Genomic DNA, 25,831 nt, shown 5'->3' with positions numbered 1-25,831 from the left:
GTCAGTTCCGTAATGGTTCAGGTCAGTTCCGTAATGGTTCAGGTCAGTTCCGTAAAGGTTCAGGTCAGTTCCGTAACGGTTTAGGTTAGTTTCGTAAAGGTTCAGGTCAGTTTCGTAAAGGTTCAGGTCAGGTATCAGTTCCGTAAAGGTTCAGGTCAGTTATCAGTTCTGTAAAGGTTCAGGTCAGTTTCGTAAAGGTTCAGGTCAGGTATCAGTTCCGTAAAGGTTCAGGTCAGTTCCGTAATGGTTCAGGTCAGTTATCAGTTCCGTAATGGTTCAGGTCAGTTATCAGTTCCGTAATGGTTCAGGTCAGTTCTGTAACGGTTTAGGTTAGTTTCGTAAAGGTTCAGGTCAGTTCCGTAAAGGTTCAGGTCAGTTCCGTAATGGTTCAGGTCAGTTATCAGTTCCGTAATGGTTCAGGTCAGTTATCAGTTCCGTAAAGGTTCAGGTCAGTTCCGTAAAGGTTCAGGTCAGTTCCGTAAAGGTTCAGGTCAGTTCCGTAAAGGTTCAGGTCAGTTCCGTAATGGTTCAGGTCAGGTATCAGTTCCGTAAAGGTTCAGGTCAGTTCCGTAATGGTTCAGGTCAGTTATCAGTTCCGTAAAGGTTCAGGTCAGTTCCGTAAAGGTTCAGGTCAGTTCCGTAACGGTTCAGGTCAGTTCCGTAAAGGTTCAGGTCAGTTCCGTAAAGGTTCAGGTCAGTTCCGTAAAGGTTCAGGTCAGTTCCGTAATGGTTCAGGTCAGGTATCAGTTCCGTAAAGGTTCAGGTCAGGTATCAGTTCCGTAAAGGTTCAGGTCAGTTCCGTAACGGTTCAGATCAGTTCCGTAAAGGTTCAGGTCAGTTATCAGTTCCGTAAAGGTTCAGGTCAGTTCCGTAACGGTTCAGGTCAGTTCCGTAAAGGTTCAGGTCAGTTCCGTAAAGGTTCAGGTCAGTTCCGTAAAGGTTCAGGTCAGTTCCGTAATGGTTCAGGTCAGGTATCAGTTCCGTAATGGTTCAGGTCAGTTATCAGTTCTGTAAAGGTTCAGGTCAGTTCCGTAAAGGTTCAGGTCAGTTATCAGTTCCGTAATGGTTCAGGTCAGTTATCAGTTCTGTAAAGGTTCAGGTCAGTTCTGTAAAGGTTCAGGTCAGTTATCAGGTCCGTAAAAGGTTCAGGTCAGTTATCATTTCAGATAAAGGGCAGATTTTCTCAGACAGTGTGGTGTGTTAATAAAACAGGATCAAAATTGTATATTTTAACATTTCATTTATGAAAGAATAAGCTCAACCAGAAACATGTTTGTTTCTTGTGGGAAAAGAATACATTACCATCATTTAAAAAAAAACAACACACAACCCAAAGAGACATATGACCGAGGATGGAAGAGCTGGAAGTCTGAATAGGGACCGGTCCCCCAGTCCATTCACTGCTCACAGCGAAGTGAGGTGTCGCCTGCCATGGAACAACACACTAAATGAAGATACATAATACAACCAAAAAGTGAGAAGAAACAGGTGAAGTAGGGAATAAGTGCTACTGTTTGATTGGTTAGTGTGACTCCTGTGTTACTGTTTGATTGGTTAGTGTGAGTCCTGTGTTACTGTTTGATTTGGTTAGTGTGACTCCTGTGTTACTGTTTGATTTGGTTAGTGTGACTCCTGTGTTACTGTTTGATTGGTTAGTGTGACTCTAATATGAACAACAAATGTGATGATCACCCAATATCGGTAAAATCATTCTTGGAAGTCATTTTATACAACATTTTTTTTTACATTTACACAGAGATTTGTGATTTTTCGTACACCTACACACACATTTACACAGAGATTTGTGATTTTTCGTACACCTACACACACATTTACACAGAGATTTGTGATTTTTCGTACACCTACACCCGTAGGAAAATAACATATTACAGTTGAAATCCCTAGTTATATATTAACTGCCTTACATTTTTTATAGAGCAGAAACAACACATCAATTAATTATTCGTCAAAGTATTGATATGTAAATACAACCCATTGTATGTCCTGCTATCAACACCTTGCAGTATCCATACCAACTAATTTTAACACCAATCATGCCGTGTCTTTAAAGACCTTACAATATTATTATTAAATAACTATCGCTCTGAGTTACACCACATATCATAATTGCTGTCTCATATTCACATTGTTGCAGCAATTAATTAAACTGAAAGTCTAGTGCACTTTTGATCAGACACATCAGATCTTTTCACATCAGATGTTTTTCCCCCGAACTGATTGGTCCAAAAATATCAGAATTGGGCTGCCTATGTAGACACAGCTTCTGAGATGCAAAAAAAAATAAACAGAAGAATAGAGAGAGAGAGAGAGAGAGAGAGAGAGAGAGAGAGAGAGGTCCAGAGAGAGAGAGAGGTCCAGAGAGAGAGAGAGGTCCAGAGAGAGAGAGAGAGAGGTCCAGAGAGAGAGAGAGAGAGGTCCAGAGAGAGAGAGAGGTCCAGAGAGAGAGAGAGAGAGGTCCAGAGAGAGAGAGAGAGAGGTCCAGAGAGAGAGAGAGAGAGGTCCAGAGAGAGAGAGAGCGGTCCAGAGAGAGAGAGAGAGAGCGGTCCAGAGAGAGAGAGAGAGAGCGGTCCAGAGAGAGAGAGAGAGAGGTCCAGAGAGAGAGAGAGGTCCAGAGAGAGAGAGAGGTCCAGAGAGAGAGAGAGGTCCAGAGAGAGAGAGAGAGAGAGAGAGAGAGGTCCAGAGAGAGAGAGAGAGAGGTCCAGAGAGAGAGAGGTCCAGAGAGAGAGAGAGAGATCCAGAGGGAGAGAGAGAGGTCCAGAGGGAGAGAGAGAGGTCCAGAGAGAGAGAGAGAGAGGTCCAGAGAGAGAGAGGTCCAGAGAGAGAGAGAGGTCCAGAGAGAGAGAGAGGTCCAGAGAGAGAGAGAGGTCCAGAGACAGAGAGAGAGGTCCAGAGACAGAGAGAGAGGTCCAGAGAGAGAGGTCCAGAGAGAGAGAGGTCCAGAGAGAGAGAGAGGTCCAGAGAGAGAGAGAGGCCCAGAGAGAGAGAGAGAGAGGTCCAGAGAGAGAGAGAGAGAGGTCCAGAGAGAGAGAGAGAGAGGTCCAGAGAGAGAGAGAGAGAGGTCCAGAGAGAGAGAGAGAGAGGTCCAGAGAGAGAGAGAGGGAGAGAGAGAGAGGTCCAGAGAGAGAGAGGGAGAGAGAGAGAGCTCCAGAGAGAGAGAGAGAGAGAGAGAGAGGTCCAGAGAGAGAGAGAGAGAGAGAGAGAGAGATAGAGAGAGAGATAGAAAGAGAGAGAGAGCGAGAGAGAGAGAGAGAGAGAGAGCGGTCCAGAGAGAGCGAGAGAGAGAGAGAGAGAGAGAGAGCGGTCCAGAGAGAGAGAGAGAGGTCCAGAGAGAGAGAGAGAGAGAGAGAGGTCCAGAGAGAACGAGTCTGGAAGTCAAAGATTATATACAACAGCACTTAATCAAACCACTATTTTTCACTCCTCTCATCCATATAGTACAGGAAGGTATCATCCAGATGCAGCTATAAACAGCCAGGTGCCCAGGAGGAGTACTGGTACGGCTGATCCTATATCACCACACAGGGCCCCATATCCACAAAGCATCTCAGAAAAGATCCTAGGAATCCTATTAGAATCTGGTTTAAGAACAAAAACTCAAGAGTAGGTTTTAGGATGCTAAAGACACTGAGTTCTAGCCAACTCATAAAGTTTATCTCAGCTAGGTTCAGCCCAACCCTCTTCCTGGAGATCTACAGTCCTGTAGGTTATCTTCCTGTCTGAGTTGGTGCCCCCCCTTGGGTTGTGCCGTGGAGGAGATCTTTGTGGGCTATACTCGGCCTTGTCTCAGGATGTTAAGTTGGTGGTTGAAGATATCCCTCTAGTGGTGTGGGGGCTGTGCATTGGCAAAGTGGGTGGGGTTATATCCTTTCTGTTTGGCCCTGTCTGGGGGTATCATCGGATGGGGCCACAGTGTCTCCTGACCCCTCCTGTCTCAGCCTCTAGTACTTATGCTGCAGTAGTTTATGTGTCGGGGGGCTAGGGTCAGTTTGTTATATCTGGAGTACTTCTCCTGTCTTATCCGGTGTCCTGTGTGAATTTAAGTATGCTCTCTCTAATTTGCTCTCTCTTTCTCTCTTTCTTTCTCTCTCTCTCTCTCTCTCTCTGAGGACCTGAGCCCTAGGACCATGCCTCAGGACTATCTGGCATGATGACTCCTTGCTGTCCCCAGTCCACTTGGCCGTGCTGCTGCTCCAGTTTCAACTGTTCTGCCTGCGGCTATGGAACCCTGACCTGTTCACCGGACGTGCTACCTGTCCCAGACATGCTGTTTTCAACTCTCTAGAGACAGCAGGAGCGGTAGAGATACTCATTAAAGATCGGCTATGAAAAGCCAACTGAAATTTACTCCTGAGGTGCTGACTTGTTGCACCCTCAACAACCACTGTGATTACTATTATTTGACCCTGCTGGTCATTTATGAACATTTGAACATCTTGGCCATGTTCTGTTATAATCTCCACCCGGCACAGGCAGAAGAGGACTGGCCACCCCTCAAAACCTAAGGTTTTGGCCTTTCTAGGGAGTTTTTCCTAGCCACCGTGCTTCTACACCTGCATTGCTTGCTGTTTGGGGGTTTTAGGCTGGGTTTCTGTACAGCACTTTGAGATATCAGCTGATGTCAGAAGGGCTATATAAATACATTTGATTTGATTTTGATCAGTCCAACCCTCTTCCTGGAGGGTTGGACTGATAACCTACAGGACAGTAGATCTCCAGGAAGAGGGTTGGACTGAACCTACAGGACACTAGTTCTCCAGGAAGAGGGTTGGGCAGCCCTGCATTAGTGGCTATAGTTATTGAGTCATATCATGTGAATTAGGCCTCTTGTGAAATCATTGTCAATAGCGATAGATTATGTATGGGTTGATCATAGAAATAGCTAAACATTCTTTCAACTCAAAATCAATTGACTGTCTATGGCTCAGGAACCTGTCTATGGGTCAGGAACCACTGACTAAGCTGCCTTTTTCTATTATCAAGACACCAACTGGTAACTGGTAACTGGTTAGGACAGCTCATGAGGTCTCCTAAATATCTGCTGGCTAGATGTGATTTAATTTTTTTTGATTTGCAAAATGTTCTACTCGTGAGAGATAGTGTGTAGATGCAGGTCCTGGTGTTGCATTGAAGTCTGGAGACCTCCGGGGGTTGCTGGAGGTCTCAGGCTTCATTGTTCCTGTCACCGTTCTCCTGCGGTGCCAGCTGTTCCTTCTCCGTGTTGTCCTCCTGAGGGGGGCGTACACGCTTGAAGAACCCCAGCTGGAGGGAGGGAGGGAGGGAGGGAGGGAGGGAGGGGGGGGAGGGAGGGAGGGGGGGGGAGGGAGGGAGGAGTCACAGACAATTAGGATCCTATGTCCTCTAATTCTACTTATTCAACTTCTATAGCGCTTTTCATTACAGAAGGAATCTCAAAGCGCTGTTATCTGAACACGCAGGTACAGTCAAAAGGGCTGCTTAGAAATCCATCCACTCAGGACTTGACAGGTGAAAACAACAAGGTTCAAAAATGACAATTTCTATCAAATAAATAAAAAATAAAAAACATTTCAAGAAATGATAACATCATTTGTAAACCCTGTTTGTAAGCTTTTAAATGACATCAATCTCAACCGTTTATCTTTTCCAGTGATGTAAACACTCAACCGTTTATCTTTTCCAGTGATGTAAACACCCAACCGTTTATCTTTTCCAGTGATGTAAACACTCAACCGTTTATCTTTTCCAGTGACGTAAACACCCAACCGTTTATCTTTTCCAGTGATGTAAACACCCAACCGTTTATCTTTTCCAGTGATGTAAACACCCAACCGTTTATCTTTCCCAGTGACGTAAACACTCAACCGTTTATCTTTTCCATTGATGTAAACACTCAACCGTTTATCTTTTCCAGTGATGTAAACACTCAACCGTTTATCTTTCCCAGTGATGTAAACACTCAACCGTTTATCTTTCCCAGTGATGTAAACACTCAACCGTTTATCTTTTCCAGTGATGTAAACACTCAACCGTTTATCTTTTCCAGTGATGTAAACACCCAACCGTTTATCTTTCCCAGTGACGTAAACACTCAACCGTTTATCTTTTCCAGTGATGTAAACACCCAACCGTTTATCTTTCCCAGTGACGTAAACACTCAACCGTTTATCTTTTCCAGTGATGTAAACACCCAACCGTTTATCTTTTCCAGTGATGTAAACACTCAACCGTTTATCTTTTCCAGTGATGTAAACACCCAACCGTTTATCTTTTCCAGTGATGTAAACACTCAACCGTTTGTCTTTCCCAGTGATGTAAACACTCAACCGTTTATCTTTTCCAGTGATGTAAACACTCAACCGTTTATCTTTTCCAGTGATGTAAACACTCAACCGTTTATCTTTTCCAGTGATGTCTCATGGTACTTTGGGGTTATGCGAAAATCAACTTTGAGCAACTTTTATCTATTGAATGTTTTGGTATTCAGGTCCAAAATGTCCCTTTCTGAGCACTTCTACAATGGACAAATACGTATGGAAGGTTTCCATTCAAATCGAAAGGTGTGTTGTCAAAAAAGGATTGAATTTCTTATGCCTAATTTTCAACACCGGCCAAGGAGGCAAGGGAAGGAAATGTTTGACTCACCTTATACATGATGAAGATTAGCAGAGCCAGCAGCAGTAGTCCAGCCAGCACAGCCAGCGCCACCACCCACCCGGGAACAGGTTCAGGATCAGATTTCAACCAGATCACTGACATACTCACCTGAAGGACACATCACAGGGTTTTACAATACAACACATCTCTATTCATCCAATACACAGAGACAAAGGAAATGACCTATTTGCTGTGGTAGTTAACCAGCCATAAAGAACCATATAGGATCCTATGGACTCTCTGGTCAAAAGTAGTGGATTATATCCAGACTGGGGTTCCATTTCAGAGGCAGACCTGGTTCATGTCATGTGACTCACCGTAATTGCGTTGGAGGGCAGCTCAGACACCAGGTTCTTGTTATAAGGCATCTCTATGACGCTGAAGGAAGCGGAGGATCTCACGGTGAACGATCGGTTCTGGCTCTCAGTCTGGATGAAAGAAACGCACCATCACGGCTCGATTTTATTACATCAAAAAGGTAGCCAACATACTAGGCTTTTCTTTAAGTTATGGCCCATATAGCTAGCCTGGTGCTGCCAGATTTATTTAAGTTGTGGCCCATATACAGTTGAAGTCGGAAGTTTACATACACCTTAGTCAAATCCATTTAAACTCAGTTTTTCACAATTCCTGACATTTAATCCTAGTAAAAATTCCATGTCGTAGGTCAGTTAGGATCACCACTTTATTTTAAGAATGTAAAATGTCAATGATAGCAAAGAGAGTGATTTATTTCAGCTTTTATTTCTTTCATCACATTCCCAGCGGGTCAGAAGTTTACATACACTCAATTAGTATTTGGTAGCATTGTCTTTAAATTGCTTAACTTGGGTCAAACGTTTCGAGTAGCCTTCCACAAGCTTCCCACAATAAGTTGGATGAATTTTGGCCCATTCCTCCAGACAGAGCTGGTGTAACTGAGTCAGGTTTGTAGGCCTCCTTGCTCACACACGCTCTTTTTCAGTTCTGCCCACACATTTTCTATAGGATTGAGGTAAGGGCTTTGTAATGGACACTCCAATACCTTGACTTTGTGGTCCTTAAGCCATTTTGCCACAACTTTGGAAGAATGCTTGGGGTCATTGTCCATTTGGAAGAACCATTTACGACCAAGCTTTAACTTCCTGACTGATGTCTTGAGATGTTGCTTCAATATATCTACATAATTTTCCTACCTCAGGACGCCATCTATTTTGTGAAGTGCACCTGTCCCTCCTGCAGCACAGCAGCCCCACAACATGAAGGAATCCCAACCGTGCTTCACTCCAATTGACTCAAATGATGTCAATTAGCCTATCAGAAGCTTCTAAAGCCATGGCATAATTTTCTAGAATTTTCCAAGCTGTTTAAAGGCACAGTCAACTTAGTGCATGTACATTTCTGACCCACTGGAATTGTGATTAAGTGAAATACCCCGTCTGTAAACAATTGTTGGACTTGTGTCATGCCGACTTGCCAAAACGATAGTTTGTTAACAATAAATGTGTGGAGTGGTTGAAAAATGAGTTTTAATGACTCCAACCTAAGTGGTGCCAGATTTATTTAAGTTATGGCCCATATAGCTAGTCTGGTGGTGACAGATCTATTTCTGCAGATCCAGTGTGATGCGTCAATAGCGAGCTTTACCAAGCATACACTATGCTTCAACCAGGTGTACCAGGCTCTTGTTCATTAGGGCACACCAGTGGAGACCCATCATTCAGGGCATCTTGGGTTGCCTGTTGTGCATGTTATTTTGGCATTAATACGTGTCGCATATCATTTTGCAAACAATGTAAACAAAAAAAAACTAAAAATAATTAGAATTGAGTTAATAAACCCTCCCACAAACATGGTCTCTTCTTGTCTTTTTTGATTCAGGTGTTTCAGCCTAGCTCAGTGCTCTGTTGGGGCAGCCAGTGGAAAATACGGAGCGTAGGGGTTGGTAATGTCCTCTTGTTGTGCCGTGATTGGCTCAGTGTTCTGTCACTCATGGGGACACTACGTCACTGCCAAATCTAAGGGTAGACCTTGAAAATTCAAGCCCCTTGGGTGCTGCCATAGAGTTACATTAGAAGTGCCCATCCAAGAAGGCTTAATGTCATTGGCCACAGATAAAATGATGTCAAATCACATAGTAGCTTTGATTAGACGGATCATGTCAACATCATACTTTCACAATCTTAGCTAGCAAGCTAGACAAGCAGTCATCATCATGAATCAAGTCGACAATCTACTGGCAAATCTATTTAAATTTTTGTCATATGAAGAGAAATAATGAAGATAAAATATTAATAAAACATATTGGTGCTCATTGGCCATTGGACATAAATACACAACAAGATGGAAATCGCAAATTCAACAATGAGTGGTTTGGAAGGAATCAGTGGCTACTAAAGATCACTAACGTCATCATGATTCGACCTTGTTTTTTTGCCGGGTTCCCAGTCTTGAAAGCACCATAAATCCAGAGAATGCCAGACTTTGATGACAAAATTTGCCCACGAAGGACTGCCGCTTCAACTTCCTGTTCAAGTGAGCATTGTACAACAAGGTGAGTCCAAAAATGTATTGTATGCCGCTGCATAAATGATGTAATATACCAAGGAGATATGTTACTGTAGCTAAGAAAGTCATACTAACTGTATGTTGTGTAGTAAGATGTTAGTAGCCCATGTGCCTCACCCTAATAATTTGGTCTATTTTCCCCCCCATCTTAATTTCGCCTACTGTTCTGACTTGGTGGTGCACAAGTAGCCTCTAACCTGTTTTAGAGAAATTATATTATTGAATATTGTAAGAGCTTTCATTGTCTGCTTGTATGCCTCCTTTATTTATCCTACGGTTCTGATTTGGTGTACAGGGAGAACGCTGTAAGAACGGCCCATGTTCTGAATTCTGTCGCTGTAAATTTCAAAAGTGCTGAACAAATAGTTATATTATTGACTAAGTCCGTCCTATCGCGCTCATTAATGTCTTAATCGAAATAACTGATTTCCTCTTATCTGCTTGTCGTCCCCTTATGCCATAGTTTGTACATCTCAATTGTCAGTAGAAACCACATTTGTTTAAGCAAGTCAACGATATCAGCTATGCTTTTTTTTTTAAAAGGCAGTAAATGAGTCTGAATGAACTGTTTCGCTGCCAGACAAGGTTCCTCTGATAGACAGGTGTAGCAGTGGTAAGGTGTTGGGACTCTGCTGTTGGAACTCTGCTGTTGGGACAGCTTTATGTAGGTCCTAACAGTTTGTGGTCACCGTTTGTCACTGTTATAGTGCAATTCATGTATTGTTTAGTGTTGTGTTGTGTAGTGGCTTTGCTGGTATGCGTCCCCCCCCCCCTCCAAAAAAATGTTGGTTTGCCCCACCAAAATGTACATGCTAAAATCGCCACTGGGGCACACTGTAGCCACGTCTTGAAATGGAAATCAGAAACGGCATTTCTCATTGGATAGATAGTACCTCCAATGTTTCAGTCCCGTTTGGTGCCTAATGAACACAACCCTGCTGTATGCTTCATCTACAGTAGGTGGAATGTCTCATCTTGAGGAAGGTGGTCACCCCCCTATAGTCTTAGTATAGAACGCCTAGGTCCCTTCAAACTAAACTCGAAGCCAGTTCCACTGAGTTTTTTTCTTCTTCCATTGTTCACCTCTAATCAGGGAGTGATTTAGAGGGTGCAATTAATTATCAGGTAGTAAATAAAACCAGCAGGCTCCAGACCTGGTATGTGAAGAGTTGAAAAGCACTGCTCTAGGGGATAACAGACAGGAGTCTCACCTTGAGGAAGGTGGCCACCCCCAGTCTGGAGTGGACGTACAGGGTGGTACTCTGACCTCTCTCCACACGGCCCACCTGACACCGGATCTTCAGGCACTGGGCCTTGGAACAGTCCTGAGTGAGGAGACACATTCACAGTGACATTAAACACAATCCATATGGCTAATGCCATCTGTATGAGTACATTAGTACTGTAGCCAACAGGGTTAGCGATTCAGAAAGTACATTTCAGACTTGCAGTTTACTTCCTGAATCAAGTGAATTGAAATGGAATTTACCGGAAACCCTGGTATAAAATGACAGTACAGCATTAGCCAGGTAATCATGCCAATTACCAGAGTTTCCAGTTCTCCCTCCATCTCTTTCTTCGCCAGCTCTCTGCGGTGAACATGGTTCCTGTTCCTCCCTTCTGTATTGTCTCCACTGGTGGAAGCTGAACCATTTGTCTCTGTTGACAAAGGATTCTAGAACGGACAGAGAGAGAGAGAGGAATCCCTTCAATAACTTATATTATTATGTCACCAATAGCAACGGAGGCTCTATCTCAATTGTTTAACAATCTGTTCCCTCATTGTCTCCTCCTGTTCATTTCGACTGGCGGAAAATACTGACTGGTGTAACGATGCAGTGGCAGGTTAGTTTATCGCCTGGCTGACGTTCACCTGGTCGCCTGGCTGACGTTCACCTGGTCGCCAGGCTGACGTTCACCTGGTCGCCAGGCTGACGTTCACCTGGTCGCCAGGCTGACGTTCACCTGGTCGCCAGGTCGACGTTCACCTGGTCGCCAGGCTGACGTTCACCTGGTCGCCAGGCTGACATTCACCTGGTCACCTGGCTGACGTTAACCTGGTCGCCAGGCTGACGTTCACCTGGTCGCCAGGCTGACATTCACCTGGTCGCCTGGCTGACGTTCACCTGGTCGCCTGGCTGACGTTAACCTGGTCGCCTGGCTGACGTTCACCTAGTCACTTCTTTCAGATCAGTGCAATAAATGGGAGGAGCATCGGAGAGAACAGACTGTTTAGACAATTGAAAAAGAGCCAGTGTCTAGGCTGAATGAAATTGTGAATGGAAGGCTGAATGGAAGGGAGAGAATATCACATACTGAGACATTGAGTGGGTTGATCTCCATGTCTGTACTGCAGTTCATGCCTCTGTCCACCTCTAGTTCAGTGATGTAGAGCAGAGAGCCGTTGTTGAACCTGTAGGGCCACTCGATGTCCAGTATGGCCTTGCTGAAGGTACTGGGACCTCTGTTACGCAACTGGAATAAGACAGATTGTAGTTATCGTTACTGCTCCAGGCTTCACTGACTTATAACGGTGTTATGTGAAAGGTCATCTATGTCCGTTTTTACATTTATCAGTTGACATTAATCTACAGGTAAAGTACATGGCGGGTCTAATGTCACGACACGGCGGGTCTAATGTCACGACACGGCGGGTCTAATGTCACGACACGGCGGGTCTAAGGTCACGACACGGCGGGTCTAATGTCACGACACGGCGGGTCTAATGTCACGACACGGCGGGTCTAATGTCACGACACGGCGGGTCTAATGTCACGACACGGCGGGTCTAATGTCCCGACACAGCGGGTCTAATATCACGACACTGCGGGTCTAATGTCACGACACGGCGGGTCTAATGTCACGACACGGCGGGTCTAATGTCACGACAGGGTATAATGTCACAACATGGCGGGTCTAATGTCACGACACGGTGGGTCTAATGTCATGACGCGTCTAATGTCACGACACGACGGGTCTAATGTCACGACACGGTGGGTCTAATGTCACGACACGGCGGGTCTAATGTCATGACACGGCGGGTCTAATGTCACGACACTGCGGATCTAATGTCACGACGGGTCTAATGTCATGACACGTCGGGTCTAATGTCACGACGGGTCTAATGTCACGACACGACGGGTCTAATGTCACGACACGGCGGGTCTAATGTCACGACGGGTCTAATTTTACGACACGGTGGGTCTAATGTCACGTCACGGTGGGTCTAATGTCACGACACGGTAGGTCTAATGTCACGACGCGTCTAATGTCACGACACGACGGGTCTAATGTCACGACACAGTGGGTCTAATGTCACAACACGACGGGTCTAATGTCCCGACGGGTCTAATTTTACGACACGTTGGGTCTAATGTCACGACACGGTGGGTCTAATGTCACGACACGGCGGGTCTAATGTCACGACACAGTGAATCTAGTGTCACGACACAGTGGGTCTAATGTCACGACACGGTGGGTCTAATGTCACAACACAGTGAATCTAATGTCACGACACTGTGGGTCTAATGTCACGACACGGCAGTTCTAATGTCACGACACGGCAGGTCTAATGTCACGACACAGTGAATCTAATGTCACGACACGGCGGGTCTAATGGCACGACACAGTGAATCTAATGTCACGACACAGTGAATCTAATGGCACGACACAGTGAATCTAAGGTCACGACACAGTGAATCTAATGTCACGACACGGCGGATCTAAATGCACGACACAGTGAATCTAATGGCACGACACAGTGAATCTAATGTCACGACACGGTGGGTCTAATGTCACGACACGGTAGGTCTAATGTCACGACACGGTGGGTCTAATGTTACGACACGGCGGGTCTAATGTCACGACACGGCGGGTCTAATGTCATGACACGGTGGGTCTAATGTCACGACACGGTGGGTCTAATGTCACAACATGGTGGGTCTAATGTCACGACACGGTGGGTCTAATGTCACGACACGGCGGGTCTAATGTCACGACACGGTGAATCTAATATAGTGCATTACTTTTGACCAGCCTATATAGGGAATAGGGTGTCATTTGACCAGCCTATATAGGGAACAGTGTCATGGTTGACCTCATAGATGTGCTGTATTCGTGGACCGATGTCTTCTCCTACGACAGGGTTCTCTTTGGACTTCCAGTTAGCGATGGGCAGGAAGACCTGGTCAGGAAGCGCCACCCTACAGCAGAGGGAAGAGGGGGGAGGGGATTGGGGTTCAACGTCTGGGCTATATATACAGTGCCTTGCGAAAGTATTCGGCCCCCTTGAACTTTGCGACCTTTTGCCACATTTCAGGCTTCAAACATAAAGATATCAAACTGTATTTTTTTGTGAAGAATCAACAACAAGTGGGACACAATCATGAAGTGGAACGACATTTATTGGATATTTCAAACTTTTTTAACAAATCAAAGATTGGGCGTGCAAAATTATTCAGCACCCTTAAGTTAATACTTTGTAGCGCCACCTTTTGCTGCGATTACAGCTGTAAGTCGGTATGGGGTATGTCTCTATCAGTTTTGCACATCGAGAGACTGACATTTTTTCCCATTCCTCCTTGCAAAACAGCTCGAGCTTAGTGAGGTTGGATGGAGAGCATTTGTGAACAGCAGTTTTCAGTTCTTTCCACAGATTCTCAATTGGATTCAGGTCTGGACTTTGACTTGGCCATTCTAACACCTGGATATGTTTATTTTTGAACCATTCCATTGTAGATTTTGCTTTATGTTTTGGATCATTGTCTTGTTGGAAGACAAATCTCCGTCCCAGTCTCAGGTCTTTTGCAGACTCCATCAGGTTCATTCTTCCAGAATGGTCCTGTATTTGGCTCCATCCATCTTCCCATCAATTTTAACCATCTTCCCTGTCCCTGCTGAAGAAAAGCAGGCCCAAACCATGATGCTGCCACCACTATGTTTGACAGTGGGGATGGTGTGTTCAGGGTGATGAGCTGTGTTGCTTTTACGCCAAACATAACGTTTTGCATTGTTGCCAAAAAGTTCCATTTTGGTTTCATCTGACCAGAGCACCTTCTTCCACATGTTTGGTGTGTCTCCCAGGTGGCTTGTGGCAAACTTTAAACGACACATTTTTTGGATATCTTTAAGAAATGGCTTTCTTCTTGCCACTCTTCCATAAAGGCCAGATTTGTGCAATATACGACTGATTGTTGTCCTATGGACAGAGTCTCCCACCTCAGCTGTAGATCTCTGCAGTTCATCCAGAGTGATCATGGGCCTCTTGGCTGCATCTCTGATCAGTCTTCTCCTTGTTTGAGCTGAAAGTTTAGAGGGACGGCCAGGTCTTGGTAGATTTGCAGGGGGCTGATACTCCTTCCATTTCAATATTATCGCTTGCACAGTGCTCCTTGGGATGTTTAAAGCTTGGGAAATCTTTTTGTATCCAAATCTGGCTTTAAACTTCTTCACAACAGTATCTCGGACCTGCCTGGTGTGTTCCTTGTTCTTCATGATGCTCTCTGCGCTTTTAACGGACCTCTGAGACTATCACAGTGCAGGTGCATTTATACGGAGACTTGATTACACACAGGTGGATTGTATTTATCATCATTAGTCATTTAGGTCAACATTGGATCATTCAGAGATCCTCACTGAACTTCTGGAGAGAGTTTGCTGCACTGAAAGTAAAGGAGCTGAATAATTTTGCACGCCCAATTTTCAGTTTTTGATTTGTTGAAAAAGTTTGAAATATCCAATAAATGTCGTTCCACTTCATAACTGAGTCCCACTTGTTGTTGATTCTTCACAAAAAAATACAGTTTTATATCTTTATGTTTGAAGCCTGAAATGTGGCAAAAGGTCGCAAAGTTCAAGGGGGCCGAATACTTTCGCAAGGCACTGTATAAAGTACATTCTGCATTTCTTAACATTCCGTTACCGTGATTCAGTAAAGTCATTACTATATGAGAGATGGTGGGGGGACATCAGTACTGTCTTTGCTACTAAACCACTTATCATGGGATACATACATTCCATCAAACTAAACCCTTCTGTTACTCTCAGGTCTGAGGCACAGACAGACAGACAGACACAGCTGAAGGTCCCACCTGGGATTTGAGCTGGCAGATATTTACTAATTACCAGCTAATTACCTGATAATTATAATCTAAACACAATTTGCATTTTATGATGTGTGTTGGTGACCTCCCACCTGCCCATTAAGGTAGGATAAAATGCAGGAGAATATACTAAAGTGAAATAACATTCTTTGCACACTTCAATTAGATGATATTTCTGTACTTAAACGGCTAAGCTTTTGTTCAGTAATGGCCTTCATTGGAGAAGACAACATACCCTCTGAAATCCACATTGGCCAGAACAGCCAGCGTTGTGATGCTGGAGACCAGACTGCTGGTGCTGTTGAACTGGTTGGAACTGAAAGACAGTATTATATTATTATTAACTTATTGAAAAGAAAGACCAGATCGTGAAAAAAAATCAGATAAGCAGTGTACACAGTACAGGTTGATGCTAAAACACAAAATGTCCACAGGGTGGAACCATTGCATTGTATTGTAACTTTTGTCCGTGATTTTTGAACTAGCTGCTAAAGCCTCATAAGAAATATACAACAACTCCAGACAATTCCACCACAAGACACATGGTCTCTCAACTATATTCTAAACAATTTAACAGTGACTTTGATTAGCAGAATATGTTTTGTTTTTTTTGTTGTAGAGAGGACCAGCGTGACCTTGGGTTAGCGAGGAGAGTAAACAAGAGGTTTTCTTTCATAACAACGAGGACAGACAAAGGACACAGCTACTCTGTCATTTACATGCTCCTTTCAATCCAACCAGAGAGAAGAGAAATACCATCTTTTTTATTTTTTATTTTATTTAGATTTGCTCTTGTCAAAGTGGTCCAATATAGGAAGTAGGGTGCAGTTTGGGACACGCCTTTAGTCTCACTGTCTGCTACCACAGAGTCAGGATGTGTGTGGATGTATGTACAGGGAGTCTCTTCTCTAAAAAATGATTTTTAGTTCAATTAGGTCCTAACTTTATGACCATTCCACGATGTATGAGACACCGTTTCATTCCATTATTTATACAGGTTAGTAGGTTCATTTAAAGATTTAAAAGTCTGGCGAGGGAGACTTGTATACGTACGTACCCAGTTGTTTGGAAGTAAAGCTCCGGAAAAGTAATTTTATTTCTAAAAGTAAGAAAGACTTGTGTTCCGAACCCGTTTTTTGTTACCAGCTCATTACCTCTGTATCTGCAGGTCAAACTTCACCAACGTGTCCTGCTCTGAGAGCTGATGAACACTGAAGCGGAGTCCGGCCAGCACCTGAAGACGACATCGCACCACAGCATCGGGATCATCACCTGATTTAAAGTCTCGTACTGCGTTCATACAGGCGTCACAATACTGAAATGTTTTCCAAAAAATGTTTTACTTTTGACCAATCAGATCAGATTTTTTTTTTTGCCAATAAATGAATCAGATTTGGGCAGCCTGTGTCTACTCTGATCAGAATGAGAATCATCTCTAATCACCAAGTACATTCACATGTACCAGGAATTTCAACTGGTGAAATGGCGCTGACTAGGTGTCTAGTCAACACCAACATAGAAATAGAATTCCTAGAACAGACATACCCCCCCCCCCCATTCAGGTCAACGGGATGGATACCAATCTGCATGCTCCATCCACTCACCTTAATTCCTCCTTTCATGGGGTTCCCCAGGTCACACACCACCACCCTGGTCTGGTTCTCTGTCTTGTATGCACAGGACAATCTTGACAGAGTCTGAAAGGGAGAAACCGACAAAATGCATGATACTATGTTAATGTTAATAGCTAGTCACTTTAACTATACCTACATGTACATATTACCTCAATTACCTCGACTAACCTGTGGCCCAGGTTATATAGCCTTTCTACTGTTATTTTAATGGTGATGTTTAATTACTTGTTACTTTTTAAAATGGCATTGTTGGTTAAAGGCTTGCAATTAAGAATTTCACTGTACACCTGTTGTATTCATAATTTCACTGTGAGTTCTACTACACCTGTTGTATTCAGCATTTCACTGTAAGGTCTTCTACACCTGCTGTATTCAGCATTTCACTGTAAGGTCTACTACACCTGTTGTATTCAGCATTTCACTGTAAGGTCTACTACACCTGTTGTATTCAGCATTTCACTGTGAGGTCTACTACACCTGTTGTATTCAGCATTTCACTGTAAGGTCTACTACACCTGTTGTATTCAGCATTTCACTGTGAGGTCTATTACACCTGCTGTATTCAGCATTTCACTGTGAGGTCTACTACACCTGTTGTATTCAGCATTTCACTGTGAGGTCTACTACACCTGTTGTATTCAGCATTTCACTGTGAGGTCTACTACACATGTTGTATTCAGCATTTCACTGTGAGGTCTACTACACATGTTGTATTCAGCATTTCACTGTGAGGTCTACTACACCTGCTGTATTCAGCATTTCACTGTAAGGTCTACTACACCTGTTGTATTCAGCATTTCACTGTAAGGTCTACTACACCTGTTGTATTCAGCATTTCACTGTGAGGTCTACTACACATGTTGTATTCAGCATTTCACTGTAAGGTCTACTACACCTGTTGTATTCAGCATTTCACTGTGAGGTCTACTACACCTGTTGTATTCAGCATTTCACTGTGAGGTCTACTACACCTGTTGTATTCAGCATTTCACTGTAAGGTCTACTACACCTGTTGTATTCAGCATTTCACTGTGAGGTCTACTACACCTGTTGTATTCAGCATTTCACTGTGAGGTCTACTACACATGTTGTATTCAGCATTTCACTGTAAGGTCTACTACACATGTTGTATTCAGCGTTTCACTGTAAGGCCGCATGTGACATTTTTGTTGTTGATTTGATTTGATTTAACACCTTATGTAATGGATAACCTAGCCACCACTGTACCGGGCGATGCACAGTTAAGTCATACAGAGTCTGGGACGGAAAAATGAATAGGATCTATCAGCTTGACTAATGCAATCCATCGGTTTCCTATTTCATTGTCAAAACCACAAACTGTTGTAATGTATTGTCCTTCCCTTCGGGGTGTATCCCTTCCTTCGGCACACACCACGATCAGGCAGTGGGGGAACATTCAACACACAGAGGCAAGACTACACTGAGTGTACAAAACATTAGGAACACCTGCTCTTTCCATGACATAGACTGACCAGGTGAAAGCTATGATCCCTTATTGATGTCACTTGTTAAATCCACGTCAATCAGTGTAGAATAGAAGGGGGGGAGACCTGGTTAAATCATTATTTTTAAGCCTTGAAACTAAATATTTAAGTGCCTTTGAACGGGGTATGGTAGTAGGTGCCAGGCACACCGGTTTGTGCCAAGAACAGCAACGCTGCTGGGTTTATCACGCTCAACAGTTTCCTGTGTGTATCAAGAATGGTTCACCTCCCAACGGACATCCAGCCATCTTGACACAACTGTGGGAAGCATCAAGGAAATCAACATGGGTCAGCAGCCCTGTGGAACACTTTCGACACCTTGTCGAGTCCATGGACCCGACTAATTGAGGCTGTTCTGAGGGCAAAAGGGGTTCCAACTCAATATTAGGAAGGTGTTCCTAATGTGCAATTTACACTGAGTAAAGCTGATGTAAGCTGGTTAAGTTGGTTAAGTTTTCAACTGACACTGCAGAAAAATCTATCCCATGTTTATATATTCCTATAGACACAGTATGTGTGCCGGTTAGATATTGGGAGCAACCTGGGATGTGCTGTTGTACGTTACCGCAGTAAGAGAACGAGTTAGCTAGCATTCTCTAATAGTATGTTATCGCTGTAAGAGAACGAGTTAGCTAGCATTCTCTAATAGTATGTTATCGCTGTAAGAGAACGAGTTAGCTAGCATTCTCTAATAGTATGTTATCGCTGTAAGAGAACGAGTTAGCTAGCATTCTCTAATAGTATGTTATCGCTCGCTGTAAGAGAACGCGTTAGCTAGCATTCTCTAATAGTATGTTATCGCTGTAAGAGAACGAGTTATCTAGCATTCTCTAATAGTATGTTATCGCTGTAAGAGAACGAGTTAGTATGTTATCGCTGTAAGAGAACGTGTTAGCTAGCATTCTCTAATAGTATGTTATCGCTGTAAGAGAACGCGTTAGCTAGCATTCTCTAATAGTATGTTACCGCGGTAAGAGAACGCGTTAGCTAGCATTCTCTAATAGTATGTTATCGCTGTAAGAGAACGCGTTAGCTAGCATGCTCTATTTGTAATGGTCGCATTAGCCCCCCCTTGCCAATTCACAGTTATTTCCCTGCTAATAGACGTATCACAAATCTACAGCCATCAATATATACTGTCGTCCTGCACATCTAATCTGCTTCCTTGTGTCTATCGTCAGAATAAACATCAATCAACTGAGATCGCTGGCTGGACAGTACTTTGGTTTGAAAACACAACGCAAGAGAGTTACGAAGTACGATCACATCTGTTACATCTGGGGCCTCCATTTTATTTTACCTCACTGTTGCGTACGACCCCAGTGAAGTCAGCCTGGGGAGGAAGGAAGACATGTAGCTCTGCCTCGTACGCCCCCTCTCCTCTGTTCTCCGCTGTCACCTCCAGGGTCAAGGGGTTATCATCTCCTATGTAGATCTGCTTCTGGTCACTGGGGAGGTCAGAGATCAGATTAACAGAATGATCTGCTTCTGGTCACTGGGGAGGTCAGAGATCAGAGTAACAGAATGACCTGCTTCTGGTCAGTGGGGAGGTCAGAGATCAGATTAACAGAATGACTTGCTTCTGGTCAGTGGGGAGGTCAGAGATCAGATTAACAGAATTACCTGCTTCTGGTCACTGGGGAGGTCAGAGATCAGATTGACCTGCTTCTGGTCAGTGGGGAGGTCAAAAATCAGATTAACAGAATGATCTGCTTCTGGTCAGTGGGGAGGTCAGAGATCAGATTGACAGAATGGAGTTAGACTATGGGAAAGTTTCCATAATTTTGCTATGCCAAAATTCCTAGGTTTGTCAGAAATCCTGGTTGGAGGATTGCCTCCCTGGTTATGCTCGCCTGAAATTAGGATTTCAGAAAACCCTGGGAAGATTTCTGGGATTTTGAAACCTTACTCAGTCAGGACAATCTCCTTCTGGTCACTGGTAGTAGAAATAAAAACTAATGGAAAAGTTAAGACCATCTCACTGATGCCTGATTCACACCAGATGGTCAACCAGAACCTTACTGTGCTGGCTGAGATATTCTACATCACTTTGTCCTTTCCAACATGGTTTCAACAACTAGGGTGGATGTGTAACCAGACCAAAACAGCTCAACTTGGCTAGCTGTTATAGGAATGAATGAATGAATGTGGCATGAGATCCTGGAAGAGGAGGTAACTTAACAAGTGACGGACCACTCACCTCACTACAGACAGCTTGAGGTCTGGCTTGCAGATGTTGTCATCTCCACAGTCCAGAAGGACATGGGCCTGAAAAACATTGTCACAAGCAGACAGTTTGTTAACCCACCTCTCCTACTCACCATGTGACCCACCTCTCCTACTCACCATGTGACCCACCTCTCCTACTCACCATGTGACCCACCTCTCCTACTCACCATGTGACCCACCTCTCCTACTCACCATGTGACCCACCTCTCCTACTCACCATGTGACCCATCTCTCCTACTCACCATGTGACCATGTCACCCACCTCTCCTACTCACCATGTGACCCACCTCTCCTACTCACCATGTGACCCACCTCTCCTACTCACCATGTGACCCAACTCTCCTACAACCATGTGACCCACCTCTCCTACTCACCATGTGACCATGTCACCCACCTCTCCTACTCACCATGTGACCCACCTCTCCTACTCACCATGTGACCCACCTCTCCTACTCACCATGTGACCCAACGCTCCTACTCACCATGTGACCCAACTCTCCTACTCACCATGTGACCATGTGACCCACCTCTACTACTCACCATGTGACTCACCTCTCCTACTCACCATGTGACCCACCTCTCCTACAACCATGTGACCCACCTCTCCTACTCACCATGTGACCCACCTCTCCTACAACCATGTGACCCACCTCTCCTACTCACCATGTGACCCAACTCTCCTACTCACCATGTGACCATGTGACCCACCTCTCCTACTCACCATGTGACTCACCTCTCCTACTCACCATGTGACCCACCTCTCCTACAACCATGTGACCCACCTCTCCTACTCACCATGTGACCCACTTCTCCTACTCACCATGTGACCCACCTCTCCTACTCACCATGTGACCCACCTCTCCTACTCACCATGTGACCCACCTCTCCTACAACCATGTGACCCACCTCTCCTACTAACCATGTGACCCACCTCTCCTACTCACCATGTGACCCACCTCTCCTACTCACCATGTGACCCACCTCTCCTACTCACCATGTGACCCACCTCTCCTACTCACCATGTGACCCACCTCTCCTACTCACCATGTGACCCACCTCTCCTACTCACCATGTGACCCACCTCTCCTACTCACCATGTGACCCACCTCTCCTACTCACCATGTGACCCACCTCTCCTACTCACCATGTGACCCACCATGTGACCCACCTCTCCTACTCACCATGTGACCCACCTCTCCTACTCACCATGTGACCCACCTCTCCTACTCACCATGTGACCCACCATGTGACCCACCTCTCCTACTCACCATGTGACCCACCTCTCCTACTCACCATGTGACCCACCTCTCCTACTCACCATGTGACCCAACTCTCCTACTCACCATGTGACCCAACTCTCCTACTCACCATGTGACCCACCTCTCCTACTCACCATGTGACCCACCTCTCCTACTCACCATGTGACCCACCTCTCCTCTCACCATGTGACCCACCTCTCCTACTCACCATGTGACCCACCTCTCCTACTCACCATATGACCCACCTCTCCTCTTCACCATGTGACCCACCTCTCCTACTTACCATGTGACCCACCTCTCCTACTCACCATGTGACCAACCTCTCCTACTAACCATGTGACCATGTGACCCACCTCTCCCATTCACCATGTGACCCACCTCTCACCATGTGTTACTCTATACCTGATCACAACAGTTACTGTTCTTCCCAAATGGCTCCATACTCCCTATATGGCACACTAGTTTTGACCAGAACCCTGTGCACTATATAGAGAATAGGGTGCCATTTGGGATGTATCCTTAGTTAAAGACATATGTGTACCTGTTTGGAGATGTTGGTGGGGGTAGTCTGCTCCAGGATAGGCAGTAGGCCGGTCTTATCTGCTGCCTGCTGGTAGTCCAGACTAAACTCCATGAACACAGAGATGGGAGTGATCTTGTCCCGGAACTCAGAGTCATCCTGCAGAGCAAGTTATATTATATTATATCATTATATATGGTTATATTATATCGTGGAACACACTAATATCAACTGGTTATATTATATCATGGAACACACTAATATCAACTGGTTATATTATATCATGGAACACAATCTGTACTATCAACTGGTTATATTATATCGTGGAACACACTAATATCAACTGGTTATATTATATCATGGAACACACTAATATCAACTGGTTATATTATATCGTGGAACACACCAATATCAACTGGTTAATATTATATCATGGAACACACTAATATCAACTGGTTATATTATATCATGGAACACACTAATATCAACTGGTTATATTATATTGTGGAACACAATCTGTACTATCAACTGGTTATATTATATCATGGAACACCCTAATATCAACTGGTTATATTATATCATGGAACACACTAATATCAACTGGTTATATTATATCATGGAACACAATCTGTACTATCAACTGGTTATATTATATCATGGAACACACTAATATCAACTGGTTATATTATATCATGGAACACACTAATATCAACTGGTTATATTATATTGTGGAACACAATCTGTACTATCAACTGGTTATATTATATCATGGAACACACTAATATCAACTGGTTATATTATATTGTGGAACACAATCTGTACTATCAACTGGTTATATTATATCATGGAACACACTAATATCAACTGGTTATATTATATCATGGAACACAATCTGTACTATCAACTGGTTATATTATATCATGGAACACACTAATATCAACTGGTTATATTATATCATGGAACACACTAATATCAACTGGTTATATTATATTGTGGAACACAATCTGTACTATCAACTGGTTATATTATATCATGGAACACACTAATATCAACTGGTTATATTATATCATGGAACACAATCTGTACTATCAACTGGTTATATTATATCATGGAACACACTAATATCAACTGGTTATATTATATCATGGAACACACTAATATCAACTGTGTCACACCCTGGTCAAAGTATTTTGTGTTTATCTTTATTTATTTGGTCAGGCCAGGGTGTGGCATGGGTTTTTGTATGTGGTGTGTTTGTATGGGGATTGTAGCTAGTGGGGTGTTCTAGCTAAGTCTATGGCTGTCTGAAGTGGTTCTCAATCAGAGGCAGGTGTTTATCGTTGTCTCTGATTGGGAACCATATTTAGGCAGCCATATTCTTTGAGTTTGTGGTGGGTGATTGTCCTTAGTGTTCCTGTCTATGTGGTTTTCACCAGATAGGCTGTTTTAGGTTTTCGTTACGTTCATCACGTTCTTTATTTTGTAGTGTTTGCATTGATTCGTGTTTTACGTTTGTTCATTAAAACATGGATCGCAATCTACACGCTGCATTTTGGTCCGACTCTCCTTCACACCTAGAAAACCGTTACAGAATCACCCACCACAATGGGACCAAGCAGCGTGTCAACAGGCAGGAACAGCCCAAAGTGGAGTACAGTATGGACTATACTTCTTGGGAGGAGATAGACAGGTGGGCGGTCGACCCAGGGAGAGTGCCGGAGCCCGCCTGGGATTCGATGGAGCAGTGCGCGGAAGGATATAGGAGAATGGAGTTTGCGAAGCAAGCAAGGCGGCGCGGACGGAGGCCCCATAGTCAGCCCCAAAAATTTCTTGGGGGGGGGCTCAGGGAGAGTGTGGCAGAGTCAGGAGCCAGACCTGAGCCAACTCTCCCTGTTTATCGTGAGGAGCCAAGGAGGAGACCAGAACCAGAGCCGGTGTTGGAGGTGAGCGAAACAGAGACTGTGAAGGAGTTAATGGGGAAATTGGAGGAGAGAGAAATGAGGGAGTTGCTGTGTTGGTGTTTTAAACATGGAATTCGCCCGACGGAGCGTGTCGGGGATTTGATGGCACCTGGGTCAGCGCTCCATACTCGTCCTGAGGTGCGTGTTAGTCGGCTGGTGAAGATGGTGCCAGTCTCACGTACCAGGCCTCCTGTGCACCTCCCTAGCCTTGCACGTCCTGTGCCAGCACCGCTCTCAAGATCTCCAGTACGCCTTCACGGTCTAACCCATCCAGTACCACCTCCACACCCCAGCCCTCCGGTAGCAGCTCCCCGCACCAGGCTTCCTGTGCGTGTCCTCGGCCCAGTACCACCAGTGCCAGCACCACGCATCAGGCCTACAGTGCGCCTCGCCTGTCCAGCGCTGTCGGAGCCCTCCTCCTCTCCAGCGTTGTCGGAGTCTCCCGCCTGTTTAGCGCTGTTAGAGCCTTCCTTCTCTACAGCGCTGCCGGAGTCTCCCGCCTGTTCAGAACTGCCAGTTTGCAAAGAGCTGCCAGTTAGCATAGAGCTGCCAGTTAGCATAGAGCTGCCAGTTAGTATAGAGCTGCCAGTTAGCATAGAGCTGCCAGTCTGCAAGGAGCTGCCAGTCTGCAAGGAGCTGCCAGTCTGCAAGGAGCTGCCAGTCTGCAAGGAGCTGCCAGTCTGCAAGGAGCTGCCAGTCTGCAAGGAGCTGCCAGTCTGCAAGGAGCTGCCAGTCTGCAAGGAGCTGCCAGTCTGCATAGAGCTGCCAGTCTGCAAGGAGCTGCCAGTCTGCAAGGAGCCGCCAGAGCTGCCTGTCTGCAGGATGCCGCCAAAGCTGCCAGTCTGCAAGGAGCCGCCAGAGCTGCCAGTCTGCAAGGAGCCGCCAGAGCCGCCAGTCAGTATGGAGCAGCCAGGGCCGCCAGTCAGCATGGAGCAGCCAGGGCCGCCAGTCAGCATGGAGCAGCCAGGGCCGCCAGTCAGCATGGAGCAGCCAGTCAGCATGGAGCAGCCAGAGCAGCCAGTCAGCATGGAGCAGCCAGAGCTGCCAGTCAGCATGGAGCAGCCAGTCAGCATGGAGCAGCCAGGGCCGCCAGTCAGCATGGAGCAGCCAGGGCCGCCAGTCAGCATGGAGCAGCCAGGGCCGCCAGTCAGCATGGAGCAGCCAGGGCCGCCAGTCAGCATGGAGCAGCCAGTCAGCATGGAGCAGCCAGTCGACCAGACTCTCCCAGATCTGCCAGTCGACCAGACTCTCCCAGATCTGCCAGTCGACCAGACTCTCCCAGATCTGCCAGTCGACCAGACACTCCCAGATCTGCCAGTCGACCAGACTCTCCCAGATCTGCCAGTCGACCAGACTCTCCCAGATCTGCCAGTCGACCAGACTCTTCCAGATCTGCCAGTCGACCAGACTCTTCCAGATCT

General features: G+C 45.1%; 1 protein-coding gene across 2 annotated transcripts in view; it reads right to left on the bottom strand.

Moving 5' to 3' along the window:
- Positions 1 to 1,220: 1,220 nt before the first annotated feature.
- Positions 1,221 to 25,831, bottom strand: part of LOC110501956 (integrin alpha-V) — an 86,048-nt gene continuing 61,437 nt past the window's right edge. Inside the window, exons 18-30 of one of the 2 annotated variants that reach the window (XM_090216325.1) lie at positions 22,471 to 22,608; positions 20,642 to 20,709; positions 19,742 to 19,889; positions 16,907 to 16,999; positions 16,457 to 16,536; positions 15,538 to 15,618; positions 13,298 to 13,403; positions 11,518 to 11,676; positions 10,748 to 10,876; positions 10,413 to 10,526; positions 6,972 to 7,082; positions 6,643 to 6,762; positions 1,221 to 5,280 (exon numbers count right to left, since the gene is read on the bottom strand). In XM_090216325.1, coding sequence (XP_090072451.1) covers positions 5,182 to 5,280; positions 6,643 to 6,762; positions 6,972 to 7,082; positions 10,413 to 10,526; positions 10,748 to 10,876; positions 11,518 to 11,676; positions 13,298 to 13,403; positions 15,538 to 15,618; positions 16,457 to 16,536; positions 16,907 to 16,999; positions 19,742 to 19,889; positions 20,642 to 20,709; positions 22,471 to 22,608 — 1,446 coding nt within the window. In that variant the 3' untranslated portion in view covers positions 1,221 to 5,181. The other variant, XM_090216326.1, reaches the window with a different exon arrangement.

The sequence above is a fragment of the Oncorhynchus mykiss genome, chromosome 22, assembly GCF_057628025.1.
Source record: "Oncorhynchus mykiss isolate SJ-2025 chromosome 22, ASM5762802v1, whole genome shotgun sequence".
Classification (NCBI taxonomy): domain Eukaryota; kingdom Metazoa; phylum Chordata; class Actinopteri; order Salmoniformes; family Salmonidae; genus Oncorhynchus; species Oncorhynchus mykiss.
The sequence above is the reverse complement of the archived record's forward strand: the minus strand, read 5'-3'. Positions and strand labels throughout refer to the sequence as shown.